Raw genomic sequence first — 21948 nt, 5'->3', positions numbered from 1 at the left:
TTTTAACCCACTGGCGGTTAAGGAAATGGGCAAAATTGGGAGAATGTTTCTCCCCTACACACAGTTCCCCTATCAGTTAACATGGGAAAACCGGTTTTGCTATGCAGAGAAGACTGCAGGTTAAAATGCGACTTTTTACGTGCAGAACCGTCAGTGGGTTAATATATATATTAATGTATATATATAATTGAGCAACTTTAGTTAGGAGTATTATTTATAATAGCAGTAGTAATTTTTATTAAATTATAACCATATAAGTGAGCACTATTTGTAAAAATTTTTTTTTAATTAGATTTAAGCAAAATTTTTCTGTACAGTTTTTAAGATAAAAATTTATAGTTAATTTTTTTTCTTTTTTTCGTGCTATAAAAAGTTTTTTTTAGAAATAGTGGTTGTGTGATTTGATACATATATGTGTGTGATACTCTTAAGAGATAAAAAAAATCATTTTGTTGCTATATTTATAATTATTAGTTTCCAATTTTGTTTTAAAGAATGCATTTATTCAAATATCTTATTTATTAGAAGATCAAATTTCTATTTATTATGTTATAAGCATAGTAAAAGAGTTAGATTCTTTATTTTAATATAATGGCATTTTAAGTTTATTTATTTATTTCTTTGCTTTAATGATTTTTCTTACATATTTTAGCATTTATTATTCCAAAAAGACTCCGTGAATCTCCGAAAGTTGCAAAATCACGTTGGCAAAGCCTTGAGAAAAGCGTAAGTTCTAATATTGTACCTATTTTTTTTTTTTTTACGTTATTGTTTTCTCAGCATGTATTATAAACTTAATTCAAGTTACGTGAGTATCTCAAAATTGTTTTTTAATTTGATAACAAAAATTCTTAGTAATCTTTTATTTTGGTTTTGGGTCAAATTATTCAAAATGCAAAATGTTAGATTATTTAATCATTTATCAAGTTGAAGTAAGCTATAATGAAAATGTTGTGTTAAATGCTGCGATTAATTTTTTTTCCAATTTTCTGAAATATTCCAATAACTATCACACATTCTCTATTTTGAATAAAAGTAAAAGAGTCAGGAACGAAACTCCTAAATATAATGTCTAGAATACCACTTTTAAGTTTTTAATAATACTTACTGATAGACCTGAAAATTTAAAATTTCAGTTTGTAGCCAGTGGCTGTATATTCGAATAATTTAGTAGTCACTTTTTTCTAAAACCTAATAATTTGGTGATTATCTATAGGTCCTTTTTGCAATCTTTTTTTTTTGTTGTTGCTTGGATTAAATTATATGCCTAAAAAAATACACGTTAGAAATATTCTATGGCAAGTCAATTCAACTATAAACTGCTTTTTTCTGTGTTGATGTACTTTTATCGTTAAACTACTTTTAAAAAAGAATAAATAATATGTAAGCAATGGGAAAAAGTGAACAGTTGCTTATTTAAATAAAGTCGCTAGTTTTATTGTTGACTCGCCATTTGGTGAGTGATTATTTTCAGGTCTACTTAGTGAATAGTTATGAAACACATAATCGTATTAAGCTATTTGAAACATTTCAGGTAGTATAAAATATTTATAATAATTAAAGATTAATAAGGGTTTGCTGACCCCTTACTTATTCCTTTATCCATGCTAATGTGAAATGTTTGTATGAAAAAGAACACAACAATTTTCTAACCTTCTTTTGGGTTAAAGAAGTCTTTAGCCTACAATTCATCCTTTCCATTTATCTTTATCAGGAATTCTACCTTATGTAAAGCTATATTATTTTTAAGCTTTTATAATTTTAAAATTGTACTCATAAAATTTTTTAAAAAGGAAAAATAAAAAAAAGGGTTTGAGTGGTATTGAAACAGACTCCAATTGATATTTTAGAATTAGATAAAATTAAAATATCTATAATTGTATAAAAAAAATATTTCTATTTTTAATGACTCATATCTGTTTTTTTAATTATCATTTTTAGATCAACCAGCTAGTTATCAATCGACAAAGCATAAATAATATGGAGAGAGATATGGAGCGATATCTAAAAGTAAATATTTTAATTTTATCATTATATAAATGAGTATAAAATTATGTGTATGTAAGGATTGAAATTTGAGTCACCAAGTAGGTGCTTAACTTATTCCTTTTCATTTATATATTAAGTAGTAAATTAGTAATAAAGTTATTATTACTATTTAGTACTTTTCAGTTGAAAGTAAGTTTTTAAAAGTTTAAGGGGAAATAAGTGAAAGAAAGAAAAAACTTACTATCGTTTTCCAATGATACCTGCAGCCATTAGTGATAGAAATTAATTTATTACAATTACAGCTAAAATTCTGAAATAAAATCTAGAAGAATCAAATTTGCCAATTTAAGACTTCTTTAGAACAGCTCTTGTTAGGCTGGCTTTAAATCTTATAGTTTTTCATTAGATGCTTAACAAATAACAAAAGCATTAGAAAATCTTAAGTTTTATAGTTTTGTAAAAATTTAATAAATGTACAAGTTATAATTCTGTCTCCTCCAGTTCTCTAGTCTTTACTGATATTTTATTGTTTAATAAAGGCACAGTTCTGACTAGTTTTATTGAGAAATTCTAGATCTGACTAATATATATTATTTTTATTGTGTTAAAAGTGTCTAAAAAATCATCCATTAAATAAATGTACACACATTTTGATAAGTTTTATTTTTTTCTACTATCTAAATTTTATTACCTTTAAAAAGTCCCATTTTGGTTAAAATATTATGTTTTACTATATTTTATTCTTATTTTTTATTCAATTATTCCTATTATCTTCTTTGTGTAAAACAAAGTATTGGTTTGTTTGTGTTTTTGTAGGAACGGGAACATTTAATTCGTAAATTAGAACAGTTTAAGCAGAAAAGAAGTGATGCCATTTTGAAAAAACAGGTACAATTTCTCTTTTGTTTTTTAAAGTGTCTCCATTTTTATGTACTGTAATTTTTCATATATCTTCCACAAACTCGAGCTTCAGAACTATGATACACAATCTTCATCGACGATTAAGTTAGAAAATATTATTTTATAAAATAAGAATAAAGTATATAAAATGAGATGAAATGATAAAAGCAGGTACAAAATGTCCTTTTTTTAAAACGCTATATTAGACTGCTTTTTTATTTATTTTTTATTCATCCATTTATTTATATCAATCTAACCTTTTTTTTTTTTACTTCTAAACCACTCTTTACTTAGTTTTTATGGGAATTTAAAATAACACATTGCTATTTGTGTTCTCAATGAATCAAACATTACAGTTTATATTCCTACAATTATGTATCTCACTTCTATGAGATTTAATAGTTCATTTTCAGGTGATTTAAGAATCATTATTATTACTCATTATGAAGAATCCTAATAGAGGTTGAAGAAAATTAAGAATGTATTTCTTGAGTACTGTTAGATATTTAGGGATCGATTGTACTTTTCTTTACTTTGCATGCACTCTTATTTTCGTGTATTTCTTTTTGGTACTATTTTTTTTAATTTTATGTAAAATTTTTTTTTTTTTTTACCTTCAGGTATCAGGGTATCTGCGATACTGGATATCCGTGCACCTGGAAAGTCATGAACTTCAGTATTGAACAAAATTTGTCATGAAATGTCATGATTTTAACTATTTAAAAAAAAAAAATCATGGAATTAGATTGCTGAAAAATTTAATTTTTAAAATGGAATCCCCCTGTTAATAATATTTCTCCTCCTCTACTTTCTTTGTTTTCTTTCAAAAATCTTGCGATTCGAGATTGCCACTTTATTATTTTTTCAGAATATTCTTCAATACCAGTAATTTCATTTTCTATTTCCTCACTTTTAATTAGTGGTTCAATTCGATTATTTATTGCTTTTAAACTTTTATTTTTATCTATTAACTGTTCCTTACAATCTATTAATTCCTCGATTTTTTTTTTCTTTAGATTCCACATTATCATCATTTATTAAATTTTCAATCTTTGTTATTAATAGAGTTGTTAAAGAGCGAATTGTTTTTCTTTTATTTTTCAAATCATCGTATGAATCCATTATTTAAATCAAGTGCACTCACCTTTAATCAAATTCTTAGCTCCAGGTTGGTGCGCCAATATTAAATACGGTGATATGATCTCAGATCTCTGGGTTTCAATCATAACAAATGCCTTTTAACATAATATATATTTAATAACAAAAGGATGATGATAATGGTACAGTGTCATGGAGGAAACTGATTAGAAAACTAATGATTTTACATTACTGCGCAGAGCGCCATCTATTGAGTATTAGAAATTATAATTAATATGGAGAAATATTATTAACACCCCCCTCCCATTTCATCTTGTTCCGAATATCTGAATTCATAACAAAATCATCACAGTCATATTTTATTTGAATATAAAATGTTTTTATCATGTTCTTTAAAAATTATGGTGTTCTTTCAAAAATGAAAGTAAAACATAATTTCTGGAGCGAATTATCTTTTAAACTTCTGTGATTTAAGAATTTTTATTATTTATTTATTATTATTTTATTAATTTAAAATTCTAGCTGAGGCAAACCAGTCATTGGGGAATTTTTTTTAATTCCGAAATGAAAGCAGAAAAATCTGGAGTATTTCTTTCCTTTCTGATGAACAAGAAAAGTATCTTCAGAATAAAATTCTGCTGAAAAAGGAGAAATTTTTTTATATGCTTTTGTATTACTATATTTTATTCAGCTATTTCATTGTTTCAACTCTTTCTTTACTTTGTCCCATGAACAATTTGATAGAACTTTTAGCATCTGTGACAAAGTTAAACCTGCTAAAAGTTCTATCAAATTGTTCATGGGGAGCAGACACAAATTCAATGATCAAAATATACAGAAGTATCATCCGCTCGAAACTAGATTATGGTTCTGCGNAGTTTTAGGTATACCTATTATTTAAATTAATGCTTTTCTATAATGCGTTTTAAAATTTATTGTTGTGTTTTTGTCAGAGAAAATAGTAACTTTATAATAGTCATGAAAAATTCTTGGAATTAGTCATGGAAAATCATGAAAAGTCATGAATTTGAAAATCTAAAATGTAGCAGATACCCTGTACCTTTTTATTACAATTTAATAAAAATGTAATTTTAATCTTGTTCCATATTTGCTCAATTAAATTTCATTTGTTTAGAAACCAGAAATTATTCAAGATTATGAAGATCATATTGAAACTTTAAAAGCTAATATTGATTACTGTCAAGCAAACATAACGGAGTGCCAAACAAATATTGTTCAAATGGAGCAAGCCGAAGTAAGTTTTCATACTATCATAATTTTAATATCTTGTTAATAATTTTTTAAATAATAGGATTCAGTTATTTTTACCTTTTCTTTATTAGAAATTTTGTTATTATAAGGTTTGTTTTAATAGGTTATCAGGAAATTTTTTTTATTGTCTTCAGCGAATTTCATTGTTTTACACTTAATGACATTTTTATATTTAACTTTAATTTCATGCTTAATTTTTTAAAATATATATTTTTATTTAAACTATAAATTTTTTATTTATAAATTACTAAGAACTTAACATTTAAAGCAGTACACAGTAGTCCTAATTTTTAGCAATCTAGTATATAATGGGTTATTAAAAAAATTATGCGAAGTGTTCCAAATGGTTGCTCGCAAATTATTTCTTTTACTTTTTAACAAAAAATCTTTTTTTATTTTAACATTATATTTTATTTAGTTGTCATTGTTTTATTGAATTTTTTTAGGATGATATAGACCTACAGGATGTTGAGAACTTTGTTTCGAAACTTGGTGAACAGGAGTCTAAGTATTTATTAGCAAAACTTGTGAATATGGCAATCAACCAGGTATTAACTAATCACTCACTATTCTCGTCATAAACATTTTCAAATGTATTTATTTACTTTTGTTTTTTATTTTTTTAATGTAAAAATTTAGCAAAAGAACCTTTACATGTTAAGCCAAAGCAACTATGTTTTATACATTTTAATAATAAATGTCATAGTTTGTGTAAGATTTTAAATCAACATTGCAATTAAGTGGTAATTTTTTTTCTAATAATTTGTAAAATGACCATTATTTCTTTAAGGTTTTATGAACATGTTTATATCTTTTTTATAAATTTAATTCATTGCAAAAACAGTGGCTTTAAAAAAATTATCTTGATTAACTATCATTCAAATGTAAATTTTTGTTTGTGACTGTTAATGCTATCAGAACCGCAAGATATTAAGTACGTTGTCTTTTATCCTCTGTTTTCTATTTAAAAGAATCTTACCAAAATTGGGGAAAGTGCTGAAATATATGTTTGAAATCTGTTATTCCTCTATACCATAGTAGTGTTAAAATTGTAAAAAAATAAAATAAAATAAATAAATATTAAAATTTTAGTTGTAGTTTATTAATACTAAATGGTAAATTATATATGCTTCCAAATTAATTGAAATCTTTTTAATATATCATCACTCTACTTATGCATTGTAGCATATTAAATACGCCGAAAATTGCAGATAGGATGCAAAGGTAAAGTTATGATGAATGAAATTTCCCGCAACAGGAAAAAAAAATTAGCTCCATAGAATTTATTTGGTTTATGCAAAATTAAACTACCTTTGAAAAGGGAAGAAGAAAAATTTTTTTTTTTCTACTCTTATGTATGAACAAAACTTCAAATATAACTCATTTCTTTATTTGTTTTAAGATGGAATGTCTTTAAATGTGCATATTAGTTAGTTGGATAAAGAGGTAGAAAATTTATTATTTTCTCAATATCACAGATCATTTCTATCTTTTTTTAAAATATATTTCCCCCTTTTTTCTACATTTTAATTTAAAAAAAATATTAATTTTAAAAACATTGTTTAAATTGCAAATTAATTTTATTTCACATGAAATTTGTTATTTAGAAAGTTTTAAACTAACTTTTAGTAAAAATAACATCTTTTGATAAAATAAAAAAATATTCACTCTTCATGTGGATCTTTAAATTAGTTATAATGTAATTAATTAACACCTGCTTTTGATGAAGACTGATGCAGAAATATTAAAGTCCTGAGGACCCATAGTTTTCAAAAATTTAGCAGAATCATTGTTCAGATAATATAGCCTGTAGGTATAAATGAAAAATAAATTCTTGTAATGTACTTTCAAAACATTACATTATTTTTATGTTTACATTAATAATGAACATTAATTTTATGACTGAATTTGCTGTTAAAAAGATACAATCATTTCAGACTACTCAAGTGTTCCAAAAAGAAAATTCCATCAAAGAGCTTGAAGTTAAATTAAATCAATCTACTAACAGTAATAATATTTACCTTATGTTTCTGGAGCGTCTTGTTGAAGATGGAAACACAGAGGTACTGGATTTTGCCACTTCAAATTATCTTGATGAAGGTAATGTTACTTATTTAATTATTTTATTTTTGTTTAGTTGTATGTTGCAAATTTTTTATAGCTTATTAAAATTTATGACTGACAAAAGAAATTGTTTTTTTTTGTTTTGTTCTGTAAATTTGTTTTCCAAGAACAAATATTACATTTTAACTACTTAGCAACTTGTCAATTACAAAAGATGTTCAAAACTAAAATGTGTTCCTTGCTTAAAATAACTAAAAACTTTCTTTGTTTTGTGAAAATGAACTATTTTTAAATAATTTTAATTTTATTGAATTTTTCAACTTGATAAGGAAATTAAATTATTATCTTTTTATTTTTGTTCATTTTTTTCTTTTACTGTTATAAGATAAAGCCATAAAAATGGAACTACGTGCTTGACTATTGTTGGTTGATGATAATGATAAAAATTTTACTGAAGCCTCATGTTTAGCATTTTCAAAAGCTAAATCATTTTTATATAAAAATTTTTAACAAATTAACACTTCTCAAAATAACTCTGCCAAAACAACTGCGCTGAATTTAATATTATTTTATTCTAAATATAGTATTTAATCTATCATTATTTTAATGTATTAATTATATATTTAATTTTCTTAAAATTGTTTAGCGCCACGCAGTCAATCTAGTACACGCTCCTCCTCTCCCGTTGATAGGTAAGTATTTCTTGCTTTTTATTAAGAATTACTTCTAATTTTGTCTTTTGCATTTTTTTTCTCACAGGAAAACTATAAACTATAATTTCATTTATATTCAATTCTTAATTTTTATCATTACATAAAATAATACATAAACATAGTTTTTCTATTTAGAATCAAAGACTGAATTATTGCTGAATTATTTAAAGGGGTATCCCACTTTTTAAATATATCAAGTTTATATANTATATGTGTGTGTGTGTGTGTGTGGTTGCATAAAAATTGGGATCTTAGTACTGAAAACAAAACACATCTTTATTTTAGCAGAGCTCAAAATGTTGAATACCTTTTTATTTTTTAGTTCTTTGTGTAAAAGTTCTGTCTAATTTCTTTTTGAAAAAAAGTATAAAAAAGAATTATGTTAAACACAATTTAGTTTTTCTTTTCCTTAAAAAACTTTTAAATTTCTATATAGTTAGCAGTTATAATGTTCTTGTATAATTCATGTATTTAATTTTTAAAAATATACATAGATAAGAGAAATAAAGGATCTAAAATCTAATTTGTTTGAGGTAACATTTTTAATATTGTATATAGCTTTCAGTATTGCTCAGTTTATTTTGCTGCTATTTAAAAATAAAAAGGGAAAAAACATAATGCTCAGAATTGAATTGCCTTGAGTACCTTTTTATTTGTTTATATGTATTTTTAAAAAAATTTTGCAGTTCATAGAAGTTCCATACATTGCCATTTTTTCAGCACTTTGAATTTTAAAAAAAATAGCTTACATTATTTTGCAATTTTATATTAACTGGTAAAAACTAAACCATTTATAGGTTATTTTTTAAAAAACAAAACACTTAAAACATGTAACATTTTTAAGTTTATCATGTTATAGAAAGGTTTTTTTTTCACCTCATTTTAATTGCTTTACAGTATTTTATTACGATTTATAAAGGTGAAAAACTAGTTTTTGTTATTTTATTGATATATATATATATATTTTTTTTTTAATTCAAAATAAAGTGTTTAAAATTACCAAGAAAGAAAATCATATTAAAAAAATTGCAAAATGTAATCGAAAATAATTTTAATGCTGAAAGCCCTTAAGAGAATGGTATTATATTTTGAATGCATTGCTTGCAAAATTTTTTTCTTTCCCTTTAACAAATCTAATTTTAATTTTGGTGTAACTTCTTCTCCAGCAGTGTTTCAGAAGCTCAGCCAGTGTCTGATTCTTCAAAAACTAAAGTAAGTTTTCTTTAAATGGTTAATACTTTTTTTTTTTGAAAAAAATTCATTTGATTTTATTACTATTAAATGCTATGCTTTTTTGTTCTCTCAGACTTCATCTGCCTTAAAGCAAATTTTATTCACTATACAACTAAGTCTTATTAGTTATTAATGTTATTTCAGATTACACATAAGATGCCTCATAAACTGAAAATTTCTATATCTTTATGCTGTTTACTTTAATATGTTTCCACCTTCCTAAGTGATATGGTTTTGAGTAAGAACCAAACAAATTACAACCATATCAATAAGCATGACTGGTTTCAGAATACTATGATATATATTTTAGATCTGTAGAAAAGAAATTTATTCCTATAAATTATTTTTTTTTCTCTTGTGTAATTGTGGCATACAGATTTTTCCTTACCTGCTTAAAGTAACAAATTTTGTTAAATGGGTATTGTTAGAGTTTTATTCTTTTCCATTCCAACACTATGTGTTGATTATTACATCAATTTTCTATAGAAGGTTTTAAAAATTAATTACTTTGAAGGCTGTCTTTAATATTGAGCTGTTAACACAAGCTTGACAATCTTAATAAACCTTGAAGACTTTTCCTATTAGATGTTGTTTTAAGCACAGTTTGAGTAACCTATTTTTTTTACATGATGGCTACACCTATGCATTTTGCGGAAACTTTCCGCTTCTTTGCCCAAATTACTTGAAATGATCATGGTAGGGGTTCTCATTTATAACAAAATAAAGTTAAATTCATTATGTAATCAGTCGTTTCGTATTAAAATAAAATGACAAAATGGAAGGCTCATAGACATTTCATGATTTAATATTTTAATACTTAATTACTGTAAATTTACAATAGATTTGAACTTCATGAAATCTTCTGTACTTTATGTGATTTTTTTTTCCTGCAATTTTAAAAATTGGGATTGGCAGGTATGATGTATAAAGTTCAGGTACACAAGCATCGGTGCATCTGAACCTACAATCGAATTTCGGTGATATTCTGTGTTAGAAGAATTGAGTTGGTTACTGGAAGTATCTAGCAAATTAAAAATGATTTTTATGTTTTTCTGTATAACATTCAGTGAAGGTTTATAATGTTTATCTTATTCTTTTATTAGATGGCTTCTATTTCAGTTTTTATATGGTGTCATTTCAATACAGCCTTTTTACTCTAAATTAAATTTTCCCAGAAACGTCCCAGGAAGACAGGTCTGCCTTCTGAGTTTATGAGTTTGAGCTTAGATCAGCAACAGCTAACAACACCTGCTGGTTCTTGTCCATCTGTGAATGATCCTCCTGAAAAACCAACATCTTCAAGGTTAGCTTGGTCATTGCATGGAGCTCAACTTCAACAAGAATTAGATTTGGATAAAACTCTAACTAGCTCTTCCAATCACTTGGACCAGCGTGGAATAGTTAGAGTAACCAGTGCTCCAACCTCTCTTCAGTAAGAAATTTCTTTTAAAGTGAATTCATTTTAGTAAAGAATTTAGATATAAGTAAAGTGACCATTTTGAAGCATGAACTAGCGCATTTTGCAAAATAAGAAGCAAAACAGCTTTATAAATTTGGATCTAGTTATCGGGTTTCAATGTCATTACATGCACTAACTCAATATTTTTTAAGTTAGGAAATTGGAACAAAAAGGCTCTTTTGCTTTATCAAAGGTGACCCTCTTCTGCGTTTCCACGGAATTCCACTTTTTTTTTATACTCGTTTTTAATTATAAATTAATTATTCTCAAGTGTCAAATATTTGGTATGTTAAATTGGAAAAGCATTCACAAATTGTATAAAGTGATTGAATTGTCTTATTTAGGCATTCTACTTAATTAGTTTCAGTTTTTTTTAAGGGGGCGCTTGAAAAAATAGGAAAAAATTAAAATTAATCATTTAAGTTCTTCTTTAATGACATTTTATAAGGGTGAATTATGGCCATATACATTCTTACTATTTATAGAATGTGAGTTCCTTCTGGTTGATGGAGTTAAATTGTTTTTAAAATTATGATTTGAGCTCTATTTGCATTTTTTATACAATTAAAAATCCAATGATCTCCAGTTTTATTATATAAACCTCTTATAAGATCAATTTTAACATATGCTTGTGAAACCTGGACCATATCTTGTACAGATGAAGCTATGTTGGGTACCTTTGAGAGAAAGGTCTTGTGAAGTATTTTTGGAGGAATTAAAAAAAAAAAAGTGGTTTGTGGGTTAGAAGATCAAATCTAGAGCTTTATCACTCATATAATGAACCTGACATTATTAACTTTGTAAAACGACAAAGAATAAAATGAGCAGGCCACATTATCAGAATGAACGAAGACCATACCACAAAAAGAGTTTTCAATGCCAGACCAGTTGGCACACGAAAAAGAGGCAGGTCGAATTTGAGATGGATAGATGGCCTAGAGAAGGACCTTTTGGTCTTAAAACATAAAAATTGGAAAACACTAGCAAAAAAAAAAGTTAGCCTGAAAAAAACTTCTTGAGAAGGCCAAGGCCCACCCTGGGCTGTCGAGCCATTTTGATATTGAAAAACCCCAGAATTTTTAAGAACACTGAACTGAGGGATCATTCTCAAATTATCATTTTCTTAATGTTTTGCAAAATGGACTGCCAATTTTCCCTAGGTTTTTTAAATTTTTTCTTCTTTTAATATTATAAGGACACATGAAAATCTCGCACATTTAATTAGCTAATCTTTTGACACGGTGATACCACTACTTTTTCGATAGACTTTTTCACAGTTATTGTTCCTGATTTCTTCATAGTTTTTAAAATCCTGCTATATTTATTCCATACCATATCATTACAATTTTAAAAAATTCTAATTACACACTTAATTGTTTTGTATTTTACACAATTATTCAATAGATCTTTCAGAATTTATTGTCACTGATTTTATATGATTTTAAAATCCTGATGTTTTTACTAGGATATCATTTATTAAAACACAAAAATTTTTAAACTTGCATTTGATTAATCTCTTTCTGGCATGTCCAATTTGTTTAATTTCATCATGAATATGGATATCATAAATCTCTTTTTAGCAGCAGATTTCACTTATTTTGGAATTAAGTTTTTTTTTTAATGCGATGATGACTTGCAAAATGCGAAAATGGAGGAACATGTAATTTTGTTTTTCTTTGAAATTCAGTAATGTTACCCTTAATATTAGAATGTATATTATTTTCTGAAATTGCTAAGCATAACTTTTATTGGTTAAATCTCCCTTTGAAATTTATAAATAATACTTTTGTGTTACAAAATAGGTAATGAAATTTATTTGAAAGTGAAACTATTTAACCATAAAGTTTCTAAATAATTTCAGATAATTTCTTTTTCCAGCAATCACATATCTGATTAGATTTTCGAAGGATATGTCACTTTTCCTTCATTGAAAAGAGATTCAATGTGATTTATATTTATTGTGTGGTAACATCCTAAAAATAAAATGACTAAATTTCAGTCATTATATTGAACTAAAAAGGTTCAAGGCGTGCATTCTAACCAACAGTAAAATAACATTGTATATAAACATAAAAAATTATTTAAGCATAGAATTAGGGATAAAACAGTTTTATAATTCAATTGTGATCAAAATGTTTTTGTTTTCTTAAATAGTTCTATGGATATGATGAATTACTCAAAAGCTGAAACTATTGTTAATTGGCCCTAACTTTAGACCATTCTTCTTTCTAAAATTTTAAGGCCATACTTTCCAAATTTCATTTATTTGAGGTATATATGATACATTTATATGATACATGTATTTGAGGGTTCAAATCTGCAACAAAAAAAATATCTTTATTCAGCATGCTTAGTCATAAAGGTGAGTCATGTTCAGCTAAGCATATTTTCATTTTATTTTCCTTTCCAGTTTACAGAGAGTTTATCATTAATGGTATTTCTAAGAAGCTTCCCCGTTGGAAGTATCATTGCTTTTTGATAACAATTCATCAATTACATAGTAGATATTCAATCTATTTGCATTGCAGTGATAAATCTAACTAGGACTGCTCCTCCCAATTTATTTTTTCTTTTAGTGATTTTCTGGTACTTGCACATTCATAACATAAAATATATGTGTAATTAACCAATTTATGCATTTACATAGTGGTTAGAAATATGATTCAAATGTGCATTATTTTTTAAACCTGCTTTAAAAAATAGTTTCCTTCTTTAATACTTCTGTCCTGTCTTTAGCTAAACTCCACCCTCCTCCTTTGCCATCTATTAATCATATTCTAATAAAACATTTTCCTTCCTGTTGTGTTCAGATGTGTAAAAGAGGGGAATTGTTTTCATTAATGTTATAAACTCAAAAGAAAATTCATGCACCTCACAAAATATAAAAACTTAAGCATAACATTTTAATGTTTTCGAATCAATATGAAGAGGAATTTTAAAAAAGTTGGACAACAGTAATTGTAGCTAATCAAAATTACAGGGGATTAAATTCAGGAAGGAACATGCAGTAGAACTTCTATCGATCTTTTTTAAGGATCATTACGAACGATAAAGTAAAATAATGAATACGGGTCAACATAAATTAATAACTTAAAAGATATAAAAAATAATAATTAGGTAATGAACTCACAAATTAATGCATAAAGTTAAAAAAATTAATTAAAAAAATTACATTTATGTTGCAAAAATGTTTACAAAGCAAAGGCAAATTAATTACATTTTGTAACTAAATCTTATTTTGCACTATAAGTCCTTTATAACGACAATTCATCTTAGCAAACTGTATCATTATAATGAGCTTGTGATTATAATAAATATAAAAGATGCATTTACCTCTTTCTCTTCTATTTTAAACAATAATTTTGGTATAAATTATAGAATCGAGTGCTTTTGTTCACAGATTGTAGACTGAACTGGGAGTTTTCATTACATATAATGTCATCAATATCGCTGAATATTTATTTCGATAATAAGCTATCAAGAAGAGAAATAAGGGGGCAATTATAAATATATGGTCAACAAAAGACAAATTCTTTTGAAACGTGCAACAGGATTCTTAAAAGTAAGAGAAAATTTTTTTCTTTTGGAAGGAGAAAAATAACTTAGGTGGTGGTCACTATAAAGATAAAAGTGAAGTAGTATCAGTTTTTACCATTTCTGTATTGATATTAGAAATTAATAAAAGTTTCTTTATTTTGACCTTTGTACTATGATATTGCTCACTTAAATAGAAGAAAAACATATTTCCCCCGGAATTTTTTTTTTTTACAATGAATGAAACTAGTAATTTCTGCTCATTATAAACATACAATTTCTGTATTTATAATACTAATATTTTGGCCGGGAACTGGAAACAGCTAACTTCTCCTAATATGCTGTAGTCATTATATTGAGTTGTTACTGTTGTAAATAACAATATAGTGTATTGCTTACTCTCAGGCATTATGCACTTATATATTTTTTTCCGGCTGTTCCCTACATATAGGTAAAAAATCACTGTAATGCTTAACCTGTTTAAAATTGCCATATTCCTAGATTTTTCTTTTTCATGCTCCTGAACCTCTTTCTTTGTTTATTGTAATGCTCTTTCTTCATGTTTATTTAAATGAAACTGCATTATGCTTATTCAAACAAAACTATTTATTTTATTCAAAGGAAGATCTTCCTTATGAACATCTTAAATGTTTGCTTATAATGCTACTAGCCTTTCTATAATATTTCTCTCCTTCTTTTGATGCTTATTATAGAGACATGATTTATAGTAAAAAAATTGAAAGATCTCCTTTATCTAAGAGAAGAAGCAAAGAGAAATCGCATATGGCTGAATTATCACCTGCTTTCCACAGAAAATTTGATTCAAATTCTAGCGTAATACCCTTTCCGTCGTTGTCTCGTCAGAGCTCAACGTAAGTTGTAACATTATTACAAATCTGCTTATAGGTATATTACTTAGCATTTAGGCAATGCATGCACAAAGTTATTTGCACAATTGTATTTGTGGTGATGGGAATTAATAAATTATTGCTTTTATCAGTATATGTGCATAAAAATAAGTTAAAACACCCTTAATAAGTTCTACTTATAGTATTATTTTTAACAACTTGAGTAATGGGTGTTAAAAAATCATTCTTTTTTATCAATTTGTGTGTGCAAAATTGTCTGGGTTATCAATACAGTTAATATTATTACTCCTCTGCTTGTGGGTGTTTTATTTTTTAGAAATTTATGTAATGCATGCTCAGGATTGCTTGCACAATCATTTATAATGATGGGGATTAAAAACAAAATGTTTTGATCAATTTGTGTGTGTAAAAATGTCTAGGTCATAATTATAGTTAATATTTATACAGCTCTGCTTGTGGGTGTTTTTGTTTATTAACAATTTATGCACTGCATGCCTGGGTTTGTTTGCATAATTGTATTTATGGTGATGGGGATTAAAATATCTTTAATTTTATCAATATGTGTATAAAATGTCTATGTTTTAAATCTAGTTAATATCATTTTAAATGATGTTCAAAAAATTCACCATCTTCCTCAATTTTTAAAACTTTTTTTTTTAATATAAGGCCAATATTGAAACTTTAAAATTTTTATTATAATTATTACATATTACTTTTTACAGGCTTTATTTTTGGAAAAAGAACATTAAATTATAGCTGTCAGTAGGATAAAATAGTCTTTTAATATAGGTTCTATGTATAGAACCTATACACAGTAAAGAGGCAAAAGAAAAGAAAGCTTGAAGAAAATCGAAATTTCGAAAGAAAATGAAGAATTATTGGGTTTTAGCAACTGCACATAAGCTACAAATACATAGAACCCGTAAAATGGATTAAAAATTTAAAGAAAACAAGAAACGAAATAAAGAAAAAATAATTTTTTAAAAGAAAAATTAATATGTATAAAAATATATATTGTTTTTATAGAGATGAAAGTTGATATAAAGTTCAGTTTGATAGAAAAGATTCAACTTCTAGCATATATCCGCATGATTGAAAATGACTGAAATTTGATGATTTTGAATAAAATAAAAATGATAGAAAGACATTTTAAAAATTCTTTTGTATAATTCATTTGTTTATTAATTTATTGTATAGATATGCTTTTTTTTAGTGTTAAATATGTTTACATTTCTGTTCATGTTTCACTGTAACATGTTCTTGTGAAAGTTTTAAAATTATTTGTCTATTCTATGACTCTGTTCTTAATAATCTCTTCAGGGAAAAAGGTAGGGAATATATTTATAAAATTAAAAAACAGTTTGAAATAAATTATTTGTTAATTTCAGTGAAACTACAGTCTCTGATATAAGCCCTCCCGGTTCCCCTTCTTCCATGAGAAAAGGTCGTGAAGATAATGTTTTCAGCCGCTTGACCCATGGATCTTTTAGACTGAATAAACCTGGCAGGTAAAACAATTTATATCTTATTATTTGCTTTATCTAATAATTTATGGGATGTGGGAGAAACAACTAATCAAAATGAGTTGAATGTTGTGCTTATCTAATTTACATTTTGATTTTGTTCCTTTTCTCGACCACATATTTAACACATTGGCTGCTGCGTCACTCATATCATCACGTTTCTGATCGGGTCCCATCACCCGTATTGGGGTGACGCTTATTTGATTACTTGCCAATGATATTTGTATATATTTGAAAAGATATTTCTCAGGAAGTAACAAAACTATTGAATTCTTATAAAAGTAATACAAAAGTGATTTATTAAGAAAACTATTGTGAGCCTCGTAAAAGCTTTCTTGTTCACTGCTATTTGACTCACTAAGGAATAAGTTTTTCATTACGAAATTTCAAGGGATTAGGCTAAATATTTTAAGTTATACTTCTCTTTACTCGGCAAAGATTCAAACTGATCGTGTAAAGTGGCGAGATGAGAAACAGATGGGAAGCAACAGACACAAATAAACAAACCAAATACCATGGAAACAAACAGAGTGAGATATTGTTCTTGTGACCACCTGAGACTCAAATTATTAAAATACTGCTGGGAGTACTTAGCAGAATATGCTTCGTATAGCGGTACTTGTGGCCTGACGTTTTCACTGTAAATGCTTGCGGCAGTCAATGTATTAAGAGAAGTGTTTAACAGAAAGGTCTTATAGAAAATCTCCAAATTTCTCACTATTTTTTATTAAATATATTCATTATGCGTTAATTTTAAGTCTTAACAAAGTTTTTTTCTTTTTCAGTGGAGTCATTTATCCTTTTACACTGAAATCAAATCAGGTCAAAAATTCACCTCTTATATGTTCCCATACAGCTGAAGGTCACAGTCGACCTGTTTTGTGCCTTCATGCTACTGATGATGTTTTATTTAGTGGATCTAAAGGTAAACTAAGATATTAAATGGTATTTGAAAGCAGCAATTATCTATCTCTACATGAATTAATAAATGTTTCTTTCAGATCGTACTGTTAAAATATGGGATCTAGGCACTGGAAAAGAAATACAAAGCCTAAGCGGACATCCAAATAATGTAGTTTCTGTTCGATATAGTGAATACACTCGGCTTGGATTCAGTGTATCATCTGCTTTTGTTAAAGTCTGGGATGTAAGGGAAAATCCTGCGAAGTGTGTTCAAACATTATGGTAAACAAAATCTCATGTAGACTTGTAAAGCATAAACATTAGGAAATATTTTAAATTTGTATTGAAGTATATTATTTTATTCCATTGTTAAATTAATGGAACTGTAGCAAAACAATGTATAGTTTTTAAGTTGAAATTTAATTTTTTTACAGGTGAAAATGCATTTAGTTTTATCATCAGTTTACTACCTAGAGCTACGGCTCACAAAAAGTGTTCCACAGAACCCTTAAGAAGGGTTTGGGGGGGGGGGAGTTCTAAATGTTGGGACTTTTTTTAACCAATTATGATTTTTGAAATCTGTAATTAAATTTATATCCCATCAATTATACTTTATTCAGGGTACAAAATTTCCAACATAAGTAACAAAGTTTGACTCTATAAAAACAGAGTTAGACCCTAGAGTGGAACACTTTGTCACTAGATCTGCAATAGACACGTAGTGTTTTTGTATAAAAAAGTAACAGCATGCAAACATGAAGTGCTAAAAATATGGACACATTCTGATATTTAATAACTTATAATGATATGTTTTTATATTATAATGATGTCATTGAACCTTTTTACCATCTTGACAGTTACATCTTGATTGCAAAGTAACCTATTATTACTTTGCTCAAAATATATCTCAATTTTTCAGTTTCTGCATTCTTTTAATGTTTCATTCTCCAAAAAGTTCTTTATATCTGTAAAAATTTTATTTATTTATTTTTTTAATTGTCATGATCTAAAATTTTAGTCTGGCTAGTACCTTCAGAAATAAAATTTTATGTCCTGAGCTATTTTTTTTTAACATTTTAGTGTTTTTTTTTATAAAAACATTTAAGCAAAATGCTAGTGAATAAAGAAAAAGCAAAATTTAAAAATCTATATATCTTTTATCTAATAAGATTATATTGTTTAAATATTGAAAAGGATATACATATAAATGATTGTATTAGCATTGCACATTGAACCTTTCTTTTTAAAATGAGAAGTATGTTTCTCTGATAGCCATTCTTATTGTTGATTTTGGCCCTTTTTTGCTTTAATTTGATGAAAACCATAGTTCAGCTTATGCATACACCAAAATCAAATTCAGAGCAAGACTGGATGTCACTCTGTATATTCAAGTGTCATTCATCAAACTTAATTGCAAGACTAATACTAATAAGAAAAAAAAAAGATCTTTTACATGAAATATTTTTAATAGTCTTTCATTGATTAACAAGTTCACAATTGCTAATAAACTTTATTCATAAAGTCTAGTAGTTTCCTCGAAAGGAAAGTTGATTTTTTAGATTTCCATAACCAAAGAAAACCTTAGAATCGCTGAACTTGAGTTATCTCAGCAGTTAGGGAAGAGGTAGTAGTTGACTTTCCGAATCATTTGGACTTGTTTTTTACATGTTTTCTTTAGAATTTTTTGTTTGATAACCTGTGTTTTTGGTCATTTTGAGGTAGAAAAATGAAAAGAATGAATACTGATTATGATTCTATAATGATTTCTTTTGATTTATTTATCTTTGTTGAGTAAGTAATGTTTTTTTGTTGTTTTAGTTCCTCTGGTAATTCTAATCCTGGACAGCCTTTTTTAAATACTCCATCCAGGTCATTATTGATGCCTCAGGGAGAACATCAGGTGAATGACATTGCTCTCAATAAATATGGCACAACACTATTTTCTGCAGCACACAACACGGTCAAGATTTGGGATCTCCGCATGTATGTCTTATACCATATTTCCATTCATATGTTCTATGTTTACTGTCAAAATTTTAGTTCTTATTCTTATGTTAAAAAATTCTTATTGGAACCAAACCATGTTTAAACACACCAGGACCAGTAGAATAGAGATGAGACTGGTTTTGGCTCAATTGAGAAACTGTTGAGCTCAGATAGGCTTGGACCCCTGATATAATTTTTATTTACTACTTCCAAACAAATGTTTGATTCAGTTTTTAAGTATTAAAAAGGTAAAAATTGTAAAGTATGAAAAATTGCAGCTGCCTGCTACTTCTGTTTAGTGCTTTGACTTTGATAGGTTAAAATTACATGTCAAGGTACTTTTACTTAGTTTGAGATTTTGTTTTTCTTTATTTGATTTAGTTATAATGGAGTTTCAGTTGGTACTATGTCAGGTGTTAGACGTCATTCCCAGACGGGTCGACTTAAGCAAAATGCAAATTGAGCTAGTGTGACGAATTTCCTGCGTTCAAATGGCACAGTTAGAAATTAAGTCTAGTAGTACAAATAATATTTAATGTTTTGTAATGGTATGTTCTAGTAAAAACAACATTCATGAAATTTTAATTTATCTGACATTCATCTTCCCAAACTTGGGCTCTAAGTAATCCTATGTATCTCAAGCTCAGAATAAAATTCTTTAAACTTGAGCTTTCTTAATCTCCAAAAGAAAGCCTGAACTCAGCTCTACAGTAGAAAGAGAAAAAAGTGCTTCCCAGTTTCACTCACTCCGAAAATATGTGTACTAAAGAGTAAATTTTTTATGTCTTTGTGATCTTGGGCCGCAAGAGCCAGAAATATTTGTTTTAGATATGATGTTCATTTTATGTAGATCCCCCAAAATTGTACAATCATGTATAACTGATTACCGACCTGAAGAATTAAATTATAAAGTGTAAAAATCGTCCTTGCTGTCTTGATTTACCCAAAAAGAAACTATTTTAACTGATTTACCTAAAAAGAAACTATGTGTATTTGCATAGCAGTTAATTTTGACCATCTTAATTATAACTGCAACTCCTTTTACATTAAATACCCCCTAACTCTGTATAAACGTGTCTTCTCCCCTAATCCAATTCCCACCATCTTCAAAATCATTGTCTTAGGCTGTTCTATTTTTCTTTCTATCCAACACCTTTTTTGACTTCCGTCACCTTTTGCTGTTTCAAACCTTTCTCCTTCTCTCTCTTCAAACTCCTTTCACTTCAATTATTCAAACTCCTAACAAAACATTCAACAAATTCTTTATAATCCTTGCATAAAGCCTCATTTTAAACATAGAATGGTGTATAAGTTGTTCATCCACCATTCAGGTCATACGCAATTTTTGTTCGTCTACCATTTAAACTTCATCTGCAATTTTCGTTTTTTTTAAATCATATTTAAAAAAATTTTTGATACTGTAAAACCTTGTTAAGCATTGCTTAAGAATTTTTTTTATATTGTGTTCTTTATTTTAATTATATGCATTAACTGAATGCAGTTTTACTTAATTAATAATGAAAGTAACTATAGCTTACTAAAATGCTACTGTAACCTATTTACTGTTTATTAAATCTAAAACTAAAATTGAATTTCTTTGTAATATAAAGAAGCATCAATTTTTGTTTTGAGCCTTTAATAATATTAAATATAATATTAAGAATGTGTGAATAATATTAAATATGTGTGATAATGTCTGAATAATATTAAGAATGTGTGTATCGGTAATTATTGTTATAATTTTTATTTAGTTAACTGGTAACAGCTGAAGATATCTTGATCTTATTGATGATCATATCATATGATTGGAGTCAGCCACTTTGTTATATGGAAAATATTTTGTGGGGAAATTTGCTGCACTGTTGTATTAAATCAGGGGTTTCCAACTGGCGACCCGGGGGCGTATTTACAAAGACTCAAGGATACAACCCACTTGGCGCGATATTAGGGATTGTCGCCAGATTTGTGGTAAACACACACATCCTCTTTCGATTGTTGTAACCCCGTACAGAATGCGTTGTTGTGGAAATCGACGAATTGTGATTAGCATAACAATACTTTAGTATCGAGCTGTAACAAAACGATTTGAGAGAATTATAATATTTCAGCTCAGAACGAATTTTTTTAATAAGATGAGATTAAAGTGTTCGATTGCTTGAAAAAAAAGCATAGATGTTTCAATTTTAAAAATCTGTATGGAGATATTTCTAATATAGCATTTTTGAGATCGCCACTGTGTTTCTACTGCTTACACTGTTGTAGTAAATTGAATATATATTATACAAATATTCAAACTGCTGATTAATGATAAACACTATTGTTATTTTTAAAAAATTGTTACCCTAATAGACGTTATTATAAGAAATTGGATATATGATATACTATCGGTACTTTTGAAAAAAAAA

The 21948-nt window shown here is 27.1% G+C and overlaps 1 protein-coding gene across 3 annotated transcripts in view; it reads left to right on the top strand.

The window, feature by feature from the left end:
- The window catches only part of LOC107457012 (kinesin-like protein 31E), a 69125-nt gene that overhangs the window by 33072 nt on the left and 14105 nt on the right, over positions 1–21948 (top strand). Inside the window, exons 19-32 of one of the 3 annotated variants that reach the window (XM_016075032.3) lie at positions 653–726; positions 1942–2010; positions 2806–2877; positions 5123–5242; positions 5706–5807; positions 7197–7359; positions 7970–8015; positions 9206–9248; positions 10445–10701; positions 14976–15134; positions 16520–16639; positions 17440–17579; positions 17656–17839; positions 19376–19540. In XM_016075032.3, coding sequence (XP_015930518.1) covers positions 653–726; positions 1942–2010; positions 2806–2877; positions 5123–5242; positions 5706–5807; positions 7197–7359; positions 7970–8015; positions 9206–9248; positions 10445–10701; positions 14976–15134; positions 16520–16639; positions 17440–17579; positions 17656–17839; positions 19376–19540 — 1714 coding nt within the window. Of the gene's footprint in view, positions 1–652; positions 727–1941; positions 2011–2805; positions 2878–5122; positions 5243–5705; positions 5808–7196; positions 7360–7969; positions 8016–9202; positions 9249–10444; positions 10702–14975; positions 15135–16519; positions 16640–17439; positions 17580–17655; positions 17840–19375; positions 19541–21948 lie in introns of all 3 variants that reach the window. The other 2 variants (XM_016075031.3, XM_016075033.3) reach the window with 2 other exon arrangements.

The sequence above is a fragment of the Parasteatoda tepidariorum genome, chromosome 4, assembly GCF_043381705.1.
Source record: "Parasteatoda tepidariorum isolate YZ-2023 chromosome 4, CAS_Ptep_4.0, whole genome shotgun sequence".
Taxonomy (NCBI): domain Eukaryota; kingdom Metazoa; phylum Arthropoda; class Arachnida; order Araneae; family Theridiidae; genus Parasteatoda; species Parasteatoda tepidariorum.
The sequence above is the reverse complement of the archived record's forward strand: the minus strand, read 5'-3'. Positions and strand labels throughout refer to the sequence as shown.